The following is a 14,200-nucleotide window of genomic DNA, read 5'->3' as shown; positions in this document are numbered from 1 at the left end:
ATGTCACTCATGCTAACAGCTGTTCTAGTTTCGGATTCTGGAATATTTACTTTGTCTTCTTTCGTGAACGAATTACGGAAAACTGTATTTAGTAACTCCGCTTTAGTGGCACCATCATCGGTAACATTTCCATCGCTATCGCGCAGTGACGGTATTAACTGTTTTTTGCCACTGGTGTTCTTTACATACGACCAGAATCTCTTTGGGTTTTCCACCATATGTCGACACAATGGTTCATTGTGGAAACTATTAAAAGCATCTCGCATTGACGTCCGCACTAAATTTCGAGCTTTCGTGAAACTTAGACAGTCTTGAGGATTTTGCGTTCTTCTGAATTTGACATGCTATTTTCGTTACTTCCGCAACAGTGTTTGGTGTACCATGGTGGATCAGTCCCGTTTCTTACTAGCTTATGCGGTATGAACGTATCTATTGTTTTCGATACTGTATCTTTGAATTTGAGCCATATCTGGCCTACACTTACATAATTAGCTTGGAAGGAATGGAGACACTCTCTTAGGAAGGCATCAAGCGAATTTTTATCTGCTGTTTTAAATAGATATATTTTGCGTTTATTTATAGCGGTTTTGTTTGATATGGTTTTTAGCCTCGCTACAATGGCCTTGTGTTCATTAATCCCTGTATCCGTCATCACGCTCGCTATTAGATCAGGATTATTTGTGGCTAAGAGGTCAAGTGTGTTTTCGCAACCATTTACAATTCGTGTGGGCTCATGAACTAATTGTTCAAAGTAATTCTCAGAGAAGTCATTTAGTACAATTTGGGAAGACGTTTTCTGTCTACCACCGGCTTTGAACATGTATTTTCGCCAACAAATCGAGGGTAGATTGAAGTCACCACCAAGTATAACTGTATGAGTGGGGTACTTATTTGTAATGAGATTCAAGTTTTCTTTGAAGCGTTCAGCTGTTATATCATCTGAGTCGGGGAGTTGGTAGTAGGAGCCAATTATTATTTTGGTACGGCTGTTGAGTATAACCTCCACCAATAGTAATTCCCTAGGAACTATCTATTTCAAATTCACTACAAAATAAACTGCTACCAACAGACACAAACACGCCACCACCTACGTTATTTAATCTGTCCTTTCTGAACACGGTTTGCGCATCTGTAAAAATTTCGGCAGAATCTGTCTCTGGCCAGCTTTCTGTTCCCATAACGATTTCAGCTTCAGTGCTTTCTATCAGCGCTTGATGCTCTTGTGCTTTTCCAACACAACTAAGACAATTTACAAATGCAATACCGACTGTTGCTTGGTTGATTCTCGTCGTTTCTTTGCCCTGTACCCTTTGAGACTGGAGGCCTTTTTTATCTTTCCGAAGACTGTCTAACCTAAAAAAAAAAGGACCAGTCCACGCCACACAGCCCCTGCTACCCGTGTAGCAGCCTGACCTATATAGCGGAACCCGAAACCCCACCACCTTATGGCGCAAGTCGAGGAATCTGCAGCCTACACGGTCGTAGAACTGTCTGAGCCTCTGATTCAGACCTTCCACTCGGCTCTGCACCAAAGGTCCGCAATCGGTCCTGTCATCGATGCTGTAGATGGTGAGCTTTGCTTTCATCATGCTGGCAAGACTGGCAGTCTTCACGAACTCAGACAGCCTCCAGAAACCAGAGATAATCTTTTCCGGTCCATAGCGACGCATGTCATTAGTGCCGACACGAGCCACCACCTGCAGTTGGCTGCACCCTGTACCCTTCATGGTATCTGGAAGGACCCTTTCCACATCTTGGATGACTCCTTCCGATATGCACACGGAGTCACCGCGGCCCAGGGCAACAACCTGGAGCCTGTCGACCACGGCCAACACAGTTTCCAGGTGTTTACGGACGGTGGCCAATTCCCCCTGAATCCGTACACAACAGGCGCAGTCCCTATCCATCCCTAACAATGTTTTTCCTCTCTTTTATCTCACAAGCCGTTCAAAACAAACAGATGACTGACGACTACGCAAATTTACACTATACGGGTACTAAAACGCGATGCTACAACTCTCAAATACTACGCCCAAAATTTGTGAATTAAACTATGCAAGTACCCAAAAACAAGCAAAGAAATTAAGAATTAAAGTATAAAACAAATAAGTAAGCTAAGAGTGCGACTTGCTGCTGGCTGCTGCTTATCCAACGGCGGCAGAGAGTGTCCAAGCAAAGAGGAGTACTGAATTTCTTTTCGTGGAAAACCGGATCCTCAAAAATATTCAGAGGCGTTCATAGAATATTTAAGGACACCAATCTGTGGATAAAAGCACGATAAATCTCTGGGCAAAAAACATCCGCCGTCAACAAACTATGGAGAGGGGAATCTGATCACCCACTAGCAGACTGCTCCCACAAAGCTGTGACGCCTGTAGTGTTGCGAAGTATTATTCGCGGTGATCAACAAATAACAATCAAGCAGCTTGGTACCGTTGACACACTTGTGCACAAGTTAGCGCATACAAAGGTTCCTGGTCGCTGGGTTCTCGAAGCCTAGTGAGGAGCTTGAAGCGTAAAGAAGGACCATCTATGCCGAGCTGCTTGAGCGTTTTGAGGATGATGATGACGATTTCACAGACGATGCGGCACGAAGTCACTTCTTTGAGCCAGAAACGACACGGTAGTGCACGGTGTGGCACCATATAATGTCTCCTTCGAAGAAGCACCTCAAAACAGTATCCTCGACAGGGAAAGTCACGACTATAGTCTTCTGGGCCTCTGAAGGGATTATTCTCTTCAATGAACTCCCTCATGGCCAAACGATCAACTTCGAATTCTATTTGGGACTCTTGGGGAAATGAAGAAATGTTTACAGCATGTTCGTGGTCACAGAAATGTGAACGCAGTACTCTCTCTACGTGATAACGCAAGGTCGCTCTCAAGTTTGCGCCCCCGAGAGAAGATCACAAAAATTCGGTGGACTGTTTTGCCTCATCCGTCCTGCAGCCCAGATCTCGCACCTTGTACCTTCCGTCTTTTCTGTCCACTGAAGGATGGACTCTGCGGGAAACATAGCAGCAATTATGGGTAAGTTAGTGATTCAGTAAGAACTAGCAAGAACTTAGCTGATAAACCTCACTGGTACAGTGCCACCATGACCGCATACAGGCTCTCACATTAATGGGGCGTAAGGCCACAGAGATGAGCGGAGATTGTGTTGAAAAATAGTGTTTTATGTTACTAAAAGCCCAACCTGACACCTGATCAACCCCTTCTAGTTGCAGGTTGCCTGTTCAATGGCTCTCAGGGGTAACAAAAACGTTATTTCCAGTATTTCATGTAATAACTGACCGATTTTAAAAATTTAAAATGCTGTCATAATCTCCGCATTAAGAGGTATAATCTTACATTAAAGGTTTAATACAGTAAGAAAAGCATTACAGCTAGAAATTGAGTATGTGTCTTCAGGCAGCGTAACACATGGCAGGCAAAGGTACCCATATTGTATTTATCCACTATTTGAGAATGAGAGCACTTAGCGCCTATCAACAAACTTTACACACAATTTCAAACCTTTTGAAACGTTCTCTTGCTGATATCTCCAGAAAACAATTAAAGGGAAAACGTTTGTTGCTTACTACAGTTCCGTTATTCTTGCAGTGAAACTTGAGCATGAGGCATAACATTTTAATTTATTACTGCGTTATTACTAACTCGATTCGCAACATATTCTGCAGACAGTATCCACATATATCACTTAATGTGTCTGCAAAATTATATGATTACGCGACACGTAGTCAGGAGATATGATATCATAAATATTGAGATGCACGAAAAAATAGTCGCTTAAAACAGTGAATGACTAATCGTATAGCATTGTTGGCCGGGAGGCCACATGCGGGGGAAGTTTGGCTGCGTATTGAAAGTCCGTTGTAGTTTACGCCACTTCGGCGACTTGCGCGTCAATGATGATGAACACCACACAACACCCAGTCATCACGAGGCAGACAAAATCCCTGACCCCGCTGGGAATCGAACCTTTTTTTTTTTTTTAAAGTAAACAATATAATTTTATAGGCATATAGTAAAGGAAATCATTTTTAAAAAATTATGAATAGTTGACACTTTCCACTAAGAAATGCTTATCTCCTAGACAATACAGTACAAATAATGAAAAAAATTAATTAAAAAAACTGGTACTACTACTGGGCATACTTTTGACACTGTTTTGGCTGCGAACATGACAGATGTTTGGTAAGAAGCACTTACGATCACTGATTTCACTAAGAAGAAACACTTTATACTACTATACTTCATTATTTGACGCGAGAGGAGAAAGCACTCTAACTTTTCTGTTGCACTTGGTCACTATCACGGCACACGTTATTCTTGTTGTGAGTGTGGCAAGGTGGCTGGTGGCAGTGCTGAGAGTCACAGGCTGGGGAGGACTCTGGCGATCGCTGTCTGCAGTGGAATCTGCAGGAAGTTTCTGAATTTCTCGCGGTAGCGCCTGTGTTGCTGAGCCGTCTTGTTCTCCTCCCAGAGGTCCATCAGGAAGGCAAGCTGGTCGGTCTGCCTCCAGGCTAGATGGCGTGTGCCGTCATGGCGAGGATCCAGAGAGTCCCCAGTCGCTTGGGTCGTGGAAATGGGTTGCAGTCTGGGGCGGTAATTGCTTCCACTGGGATGCTTCCCGGCGCCGTTCTGTTGATGTGGGCCACCATCTGCTGGCACGCTTCCCAGATATTGTTGGAGTTCCCGCAGGTGAATCGGTGCTCGGGGTGTCGGTCATGGCACATACGTCGCACTTGTCATTTGCGACGAGTTTTATCTCCGCCAGTCTTTGGTTGGTTGGTACAGTTCTGTTAACTATTCTGTACCATGTCTCCTTCGCATGTTTAGGCAACACGTTTTCCGAGACGTTCCCCCATATTTATTTCCAATTGTGTTGCGGAAGTTTATGTTCAATTTTGTTTTTTGTGGGCCCAGTGTATTCTCTTGGCTGTTCTGTGGCTGGGGTTCGCCACGGTGTCCAGAACGTAGCTTTTGTTGGCGTAGTGCAGCCTGACGTGTCACATTCTGAAGCGAATGTGCCTCGTGTTGACCGGCGCTTCTTCTGATGCTGGCTTGTATCTTCCAATTATCTTGGCTGTGACGCTATCAGGGTTTCTGTCATGGGTGGCGAGCGTTCGTTTTAGTAGAAGGGCTGCAGATTTGGTCTTTATATCAACTAGACCTAGTCCCCCTTCTTTCGTTGGCAGCGAGCACGTTGCTTGGGCCACTCTGAATATATTTCGACACCACAACAGGTAGTACATTGCGCTCGTTAGTGCTCGCGCAATTTCTGTCGGTTTGCTTAAGATTTGCTCCAGGTACCATGCTTTCGACAGAATCGTCGTATTTATCAGGTCTGTTTCCTGGTGGATTGTTAATTTCCGGTTCGCGTGCTGTCTGGAGAGACCTCTTATGGTGTGCAGCAGGTCCCTCCAGTTGTATGCGGCCATTCTAAGTGGACAAGACTGTATATCTATTCCAAGAACTTTATGGCTTTCTGCTATTTTATACCACTGACTGTCTGGTTTGAGTCGTTGATTCCCGGGACCCCGTGCGCGGGAAGCTAGAACGCTACCGCAAGACCACGAGCTGCGGACGAAACAAAGTGAAAATTACCTAGACTACGTTCATCCAGTATTTGATAATGATAGCAGGGGACGACTTCCCACGAACTTCGAGCATAATTTTAAACCTCGTCTAAGCTTTTTCTTTCTTACAGGTTAATGTCAAACACTTAACATATTAACTTACCTGTAAAGTAATCAGACTTTGGAAGCTGTTTTACACACATAAGTTTGAGTGTTTAAAGAATCAGGGGCGCCAGGTTTTGATAGTAGTAAATTAAATAGGGAACGGTATGGCGTATTTAAATCATGAATGAAACCATCCTGCTTTCAGAAAAAAGTGTTGTGTTTCTTATTGAACGTTCTCTCGTACAATGAAAATCTTTTCCAGAACCTCCTGAATCTCCAGGACGAGTTGAGGTCTTGGAGACTAACAGCCGTTGGGTGAACGTCGCATGGGGCACTCCCTACTCGGGCCACGCGCCGATATCACACTACATAGTGCAGTTCCAAGAGGAGGACTCGAGTCTAAATGTATGGAACAATGTCACTGTCGGAGGCAGCGCACGCACAGCGCGCCTAGGCGGACTGAAACCAGCCACGGCGTACAAACTGAGGCTCGTGGCCGTGAACGAAGTCGGGCCCAGCGCCCCGAGCGACCCAACAACTGCTTACACTTTGCAAGAAGGTAAGGCCTCATTTCTAAACAGCTTTCATCAGTGGAAATCTTTTGCTTGAGCTAAACCGAATTTTGTGTTACAGCTCCCAGTGGTCCGCCTATTGATATCTCAGTCGAAGCCACCATGCCTGAATCGCTGTTAGTCAGATGGAAGGTAAGCATCTACTTCAAGCAACAAAAACAACAAATATTACACCAGATAAACAGCCAACCAACATGACGCATAAATTCACTCTTTATTTTTAATAACATTATCACAAGTAGCCCTCTAACGAAACCCACTGTTCCACTGTTTATTATAGTTAGTATTACTATTATTATTGTTGTTAATTATTATTATTAGTCTCCTAACACATATCACCATTCGTGGGGATTAAGATGAGTTATTTGAACCACATAGTTTATTGCTTTTGTGGTTAAAGAAATGGCAATGGTATCCAGTGAGGCACAGAGGAATAAGATGACATTTACAATTCTTTGTGAGTCAGATATGGGTCTATTTAAGGTCATTCACGTTTCTCGCGATTTTTTAAACCGTTTACGGCAGGGTCTTTAACGTTGTTTCCTTCGATTTTACGGAATGAAAAGACATCTTCAAGATATTTGACATTTTAATATTATTTCTCCCCCCCCCCCAAAAAAAAACAAAAAATAAATAAATAAAAGAAAGAAAGAAGTAGCAGAAAGGCATGAATATGCCACATGCACCAAAAGAAACCTGTAAAAAGATATCAAGAAATTGACATTAGTGTAGATGGGAGACAGACACAAGCTTATACAGATACTCATCAACCTGTCTGAACATACTAAAATTGTTATAGCTAATGTGCTGCAGTTTTAAGAGTGACTTAAAGAGCCTTCTCATGTAAATATTTTAGGTTAGTTTATAGTTAGTATTATCACTGTAATAGTCTTTCAAAGTGTAAAGTCGTTTCATTGCACAGCACATGAAATAAGTTAAATGTATATCTCTGACTTCTTTCCACTTACTGGAGACGACTTTCGACGGAGTCCGTGGAATATGACTAATGCAAATTTTTTTAATCCGTTAATCACATTGATTACATTTTCTTGTACTTCTTCCATGCTTGGATTCATTCTGGCAACTGTTTCTGAGTGTTACAACTTTCAGAAACTTTGATCATCCTGCAGATTATACTTCCTGTCCATGCGCGCCATGGCGATAAAACTGGATGATCTACGATGTCTCTTCTTGTGTGGAATGAGGTAAATTCCGAGCGCGCCGAATCCCAGCTGTCCCTAACTTCGCCCAGAAACTGCTTTTTACATCAATAGAAAGACGATCTTTATATCCCGTTCGGACAAGCCTCTCTAGAATCTGTAGATAGTAGCGACAGCGAATGGTAGCGCAGTGGTTAGCACACTGTGATCGCATTCGGGAGGACGAAGGTTCAAACCCACGTCCGGCCATCCTTAGTTAGGTTTTCTGTGATTTCACTAAATCGCTTAAGGCAAATGCCGGGATGGTTCCTTCGAAAGGGTAGAGCAGATTTCCCCAACCCGACCTTCTGCTCCGTCTTCAATGGCCTCATTGCCGACGGGACGTTAAAGACTAATCTCCTTCTCCTCCTCCGAATGGCAAGAAGCCATCTTGCCTTGTATCTCCATTATCGTCGTACATCGGCCACTTTAGTGCTTGCTTGTTGGTTTTTTGATTGCATTGGTGGGGAGTAAAACTCCCAAACCACATGTTAGTCTGAGAAACGATCGATAAAGAAACCCACTTCGTTCACCGCATATACTTCCGTTACACCAGGACTATGCTGCTGTTTTTCGCCAACATTTTAAAGCAGACTGAATTAAAAATTTTGTTGTTGCGGTATGTTCCTGTCCTGTATTGGCCTTCCTCTACCTCCCCCCCCCCCTAACAACCCCTCAGGACAGGTGAACAAACACGTTATGCAACATATTTAATAAATACTTTATCTCTCCACCAGACAGTCTAGTACACGCGATAGATGTGCATGAACAGATACCTACACTGTTCCTTCATTTCTCAACAAAGTCTTCTGAAACTACACCATCTTTATGATTTTGGAATCTCTATCTCATCATGATGTAATGCAGCTGGTATCTTCTCTTGCACACATTCTTTATCCTCCCCCATTCCTACAATGAAACCCATATTACCCCATAGTTTTTCATCTCCCTTCATATTGCACGAGTTATCTCTCTCTTCCTCTTTTGCTGGTGGTATCTGCATGTATACCTGAGATATTGTTGTTGGTTTACTGTAGATTCTGATGAGAATATTCCTTATAACTGAACTGTTTACAGTAACTTGCTCTTTTGCTCTCCCGCCTATTCATAAAAATTCCTACTCCCATTATACGAGGGGTGTTTAGTAAGTAATGCACCTGCAGTTCGCCGCTGTACCCCCGAGGAGTCTCCTGCAATCGGAGACGAAACGTCAGGGGAGAGTTTTATACTTCGACCACGGCCTATCAACCTGGAAGTTTTAAGTGAAGAGTTTGATTACTCTTTCGTTCGCCATCTTTATTTTCTCCACAAGTGGATTAATATCCTACACGTCCATTGACAGTAATTTTTTCTTTTCGTGCAGCTTGTGGGCTCGTAGTGGAGGATATACAGGGTGGTCTATTGATAGTGACTGGGCCAAATATCTCACGAAATAAGTATCAAACGAAAAAACTACAAAGAACGAAACTCGTCTAGCTTGAAGGGGGAAACCAGATGGCACTATGGTTGGCCCGCTATGTGTCAAACGGAGATCAACTGCGTTTTTTTTTAAGTAGGAACCCCCATTTTATTACATATTCGTGTAGTACGTAAAGAAATATGAATGTTTTAGTTAGACCACTTGTTTCGCTTTGTAATAGATGGTGCTGTAACAGTCACGAACGTATAAGTGCGTGGTATCACGTAACATTCTGCCAGTGCGGACGGTATTTGCTTCGTGATACATTACCCATGTTAAAATAGATCGTTTACCAATTGCGGAAAAGGTAAATATCGTGTTGATGTATGGCTATTGTGATCAAGATGCCCAATGGGCGTGTGCCATGTATGCTGCTCGGTATCCTGGACGACATCATCCAAGTGCTGGACCGTTCTTCGGATAGTTACGTTATTTAAGGAAACAGGAAGTGTTCGGCCACATGTGAAACGTCAACCACGACCTGCAACAAATGATGATGCCCAAGTAGGTGTTTTAGCTGCTGTCGCGGCTAATCCGCACATCAGTAGCAGGCAAACTGCGCGAGAATCGGGATCTCAGAAACGTCGGTGTTGATAATGCTGCATCAACATCGATTGCACCCAAATCATATTTATATGCACCAGGAATTGCATGGCGACGACTTTGAACTTCGTGTACAGTTCTGCCACTGGGCATAAGAGAAATTACGGGACGAAGACAGATATTTTGCACGCGTTCTACTTAGCGACGAAGCTCCATTCACCAACAGCGGTAACGTTAACCGGCATAATATGCACTATTTGGCAACGGAAAATCCACGATGGCTGCGACAAGTGGAACATCAGCGACCTTGGCGAGTTAATGTATGGTGCGGTATTATGGGAGGAAGGATAATTGGCCCCCATTTTATCGATGGCAAATCTAAATGGTGCAATGTATGCTGATTTCCTACGTTATGTCCTACCGATGTTACTACAAGATGTTTCACTGCATGACAGAATGCGATGTACTTCCAACATGATGGATGTCCGGCACATAGCTCGCGTGCGGTTGAAGCGGTGGTGAATAGCCTATTTCATGACAAGTGGATTGGTCGTCGAAGCACCATACCATGCTCCGCACGTTCATCGGATCTGACGTCCCCGGATCACTTACTGTGGCGTAAGTTGAAGGATATTTGCTATCGTGATCCACCGACAACGCCTGACAACATGCGTCAGCGCATTGTCAGTGCATGTGCAAACATTACGGAAGGTGAACTACTCGCTATTGAGAGGAATGTCGTTACACGTATTGCCAAATGCATTGAGGTTGACGGACATCATTTTGATCATTTATTGCATTAATGTGGTATTTACAGGTAATCACGTTGTAACAGCATGCGTTCTCAGAAATGATAAGTTCACAAAGGTACATGTATCACATTGGAACAACCAAAGTAAAATGTTCAGTCGCATCTACGATCTGTATTTTAATTTAAAAAAAACCTGCCTGTTACCAACTGTTCGTCTAAAATTGTTAGCCATATGTTTGTGACTATTACAGCAGCATCTATTACAAAGCGAAAAAAGTGATCCAACTAAAACATTCATATTTCTATACGTACTACACGAATAAGTAATAAAAATGGGGGTTCCTATTTTAAAAAAACGCAGTTGATATCCGTTTGACCTATGGCAGCGCCATCTAGCGGGCCAACCGTAGCGCCATCTGGTTTCCTTCCCCTTCAAGCTAGACAAGTTTCGTTCTTTGTAGTTTTCTCGTTTTACCCTTATTTCGTGAGATATTTGGCCCGGTCACGATCAATGGACCACCCTGTATAGCACTGTGATCAAAAATGCATGGTCACTTTCAAATGAATGTTGTGTATAGCGTTTATATTGCGCCTGACAAAAAAGGCATTTATCAGTGGATAAAACGACTATTTGTATTTTATTATTTTATAAACCATTATTTGTTTGTTAAACAAAATGTTTCTACATTTGTTACACATTTTGATATTCCAACAAAACGTTGTCTGCTGTAAAACTGTATAAAGAGAGTATTTAATGTTTGCAAGGGATTATAGTACATTTTTTATTATCCATGCATTTCTGATCCTGAGAGTAAGTACTAGAAAATTTCGAAATAATAATAACCTAATTAAAAATGTACGTACTGGTACTTAATTTTGGTTCCTCTTAGATACATGATAGTACAACCAAATTTTAAACTCACTTAACACGCCCAACAAAGATCAAAGAAAAAATCACATTAATTACGCAGTATTTCTAATCGAGTTTTATTAAAGTGAAATGACACGAAGACTAAACTAAATGCAGTCCTACTTTAGAGTGAATGTGCACGCGGACTGTTTGTTTCTTTTTTTTCCCGTTCTGATTCCTCGAGAGTTCCAAATGGACGTCGAGGGGAACTGGAAGTCTTGCAGCCTCCTTACAAGTTACAATTTATAATGTAATTTTACGACTATAACGTTCAAATTTGTGCTCTCGTTGCTGTTTTTAATGGGTATGTTTTTTCCTTTACGAAAGAAATACTCAGATAATTTCACTGTTGTTCAGATCTGTTATTTATGTTTTGCGCCGAAGCCACCAGTTGGGTTTTTTTTATGGTTCGTTCCGGCGTATAAAGTTTAGATGACTCTAGGGTTGATCTTGACATCTACAGCTGACAGAAACCGTTGCTTAAATCAGATGACTAATTCATCTAATTGAATTTTCATACTGATGAAATAAATTTTATAATAATTTTGTATAAACTTTCAGAAAGTAGTTTTTAGAATATGATACTGAAGTTGAAAAACTGCCAAATCATTGCTAAGCTTATCTTCCCTCTCTTAAAAATTCTTCACTATGAGGCAGAACAGCCACCAGGAGTAAACTGACTGTGCTGGTATGTGTCAATGTCACTTGTGGGAACATGAACACGTTTTCTTGGATCGAGGTTAACACTAACATGCACAGCTAAGACATGTTCACACAGTGAAAACTGAAATACCTTTGTAATTTAACAACAGAGCAGTGGTAGTGTATCTGGCTGTTGTATAATTTCTATACTACCTGAAAATACATTAATATGGACAGTCTGCCGTTTCACTACAGTATTTTCTAGACATTTTCTTGACGAATGCTTTTGCAGCCATAGTAAATTGTTTAAAATAAGTCATCTTTTGCTTCTGGCTATAAAGGTGTATTGCAAATGTGCTACCTGTCCATTTCGGTTATCACATTATTTTCAGTGAAGTGCCTTGTATGCACTGAATAAACATGTTGCAGACCGCATTGCCTGATACCATAGTTTACCGATTCAGCTCGACACACGCGGGCCGAAAACTTTTGACTTCTGACGACTGAGGTGTGCGGCAAGAACACTCGTGGGGGAAGCGTGCAGAAAAAATTGAATAGGTACCGTACTTCCTGTTCTTGTCTTTTCAGACACCAGTTTTCAGTTTTGCTGCTCCCCGGTATTGTGGAAAACAAAAAACGGCACATGAGACTGTTTACAGAAGATGCTACTGTATGTAGAGAACTCACATTTATGTTAAATTGAACCGAAATGCAGGAAAGCCAGCAGAGGGTGGGTGCTTGGTCAAGAAATGGCAGTTGACCCTTAGTGTAAATAAAATTAATTTTAACTTACTGTGCATCCATAAGTGGAAAGCTCCATTACTGTCCGATTAACAAATTAACGAGAAAGCACTGAAAAGAGTCATATCTAGTAAATATATGAGAGCGTACATACGAGAATCTCTTTACTAGAAACACATGACGCGTATCAGTGAGAAATGTAGTCAGTAAAAGAAAAGGTGTCTTGGTGATCTTTCCACTGGCAAAAATTTGCTGGTTATTCTCCCTTTAGGTCTCCAGAGGAATGCTGCCAATAGGGAGTGACAAAGAAGAAAGGATTAAAATGCCAAGAAAACGGTAAAATTCTACATTTTTGAACACGGAATGTCAGAGATCTGAATATGGTACGCAAGCTTAAAAATCTGAAAAGGGAAATACAAAGGCGCATGCACGTACTATGAAATGGAAAGAAAGATTAGTGATCAGATAAGCATTGGGTAATAATGACAGCTGCCACAAGCGGTACGAAGGTCGCTCGAAAAGTAATGCAACAAATTTTTTTTCGGCCAATATCGATTGAGAAAAGCGGAATTTACTGTGGGACATCGGGCAATATTCCCGCATCCGTCCATATACTGTAGTTTCATGGTGTTCTGATAGATTGCGGCGCTATACGTAGTCTTCAAAATACCGTTTGTAATGGACATGCGTGCCAACGATCTTTCCGCGGTGGCAACATCGGTTCCCGTCAGATTACGAAAGTTAAGCATTGTCGGATACTTGGATGGGTGACCATCTGGTCTGCCGAGCACTATTGGTTCAAATGGCTCTGAGCACTATGGGACTCAACTGCTGTGGTCATCAGTCCTCTAGAACTGAGAACTACTTAAACCTAACTAACCTAAGGACATCACACACATCCATGCCCGAGGCAGGATTCGAACCTGCGACCGTAGCAGTCGCACGGTTCCGGACTGCGCGCCAAGAACCGCGAGACCACCGCGGCCGGCCGAGCACTATTGGCAAGCAGGGTGCACTCTGCCCTTGTGAGGCAAACTGAGGTGCTACTTGACTGAGAAGTAGCGCCTTCGGTCTCGTAAATTGGCATGCGGTCAGGAGAGTGGTGTGCTGACCACATGCCCCTCCATATCCGCATCCAGTGACGTCTATGGTCTTAGGATGACACGGCGGCCGGTCGGTACCGTTGGGTCCTCCAAGGCCTGTTCAGGCGGAGTTTAGTTTAGTTTTAACGGAGGTGCGTTCCAGGCAGAGAGGTTTCATATAGTTTCTATAGGCGAGCGGAAAACCATATATATTCTAGACGCTTCTAGGAAGTCTACAGGGACCTACCAATAAACAAAAGCACGGATAGTCGTTATGGGAGGTATGTGTCATATTCGCAATGAGGTTTCGCAAACCCATCTGATCTCCCGCGTCATGGCTGGCCGGACACAGCTGTGGCTCCTGCAATGTTGGAACATGCGGACACTCTTATTTGAGGTGATCAATGAATCACAATCCATACCTCGCTGCTCAACTGTACGTCTCTGCTGATAGTACTGACGCGCTCGTCCACCAGTTGGGGTACTCAAAAGGGCGTGCCTGCTGGGTTCCTCACTGCCTAACGAAAGACCACTAAGAGCAACGAAGGACCGTCTGTGCGGAATCGCTTACACTTTATGAGTCTGATCGTGACAATTTTTTGTACAACATCGTC

At 42.8% G+C, this 14,200-nt stretch overlaps 1 protein-coding gene across 1 annotated transcript in view; it reads left to right on the top strand.

Annotated features, from left to right (window-relative positions):
* The window catches only part of LOC126271931 (Down syndrome cell adhesion molecule-like protein Dscam2), a 1,166,847-nt gene that overhangs the window by 949,182 nt on the left and 203,465 nt on the right, over positions 1-14,200 (top strand). Inside the window, exons 16-17 of the mRNA XM_049974347.1 lie at positions 5,950-6,246; positions 6,321-6,391. Of these exons, the coding sequence (XP_049830304.1) occupies positions 5,950-6,246; positions 6,321-6,391 (368 nt within the window). The remainder of the gene's footprint in view (positions 1-5,949; positions 6,247-6,320; positions 6,392-14,200) is intronic.

Source organism: Schistocerca gregaria, chromosome 5 (genome assembly GCF_023897955.1).
Source record: "Schistocerca gregaria isolate iqSchGreg1 chromosome 5, iqSchGreg1.2, whole genome shotgun sequence".
Taxonomy (NCBI): domain Eukaryota; kingdom Metazoa; phylum Arthropoda; class Insecta; order Orthoptera; family Acrididae; genus Schistocerca; species Schistocerca gregaria.
This window is presented reverse-complemented; position numbering and strand designations above follow the sequence as displayed.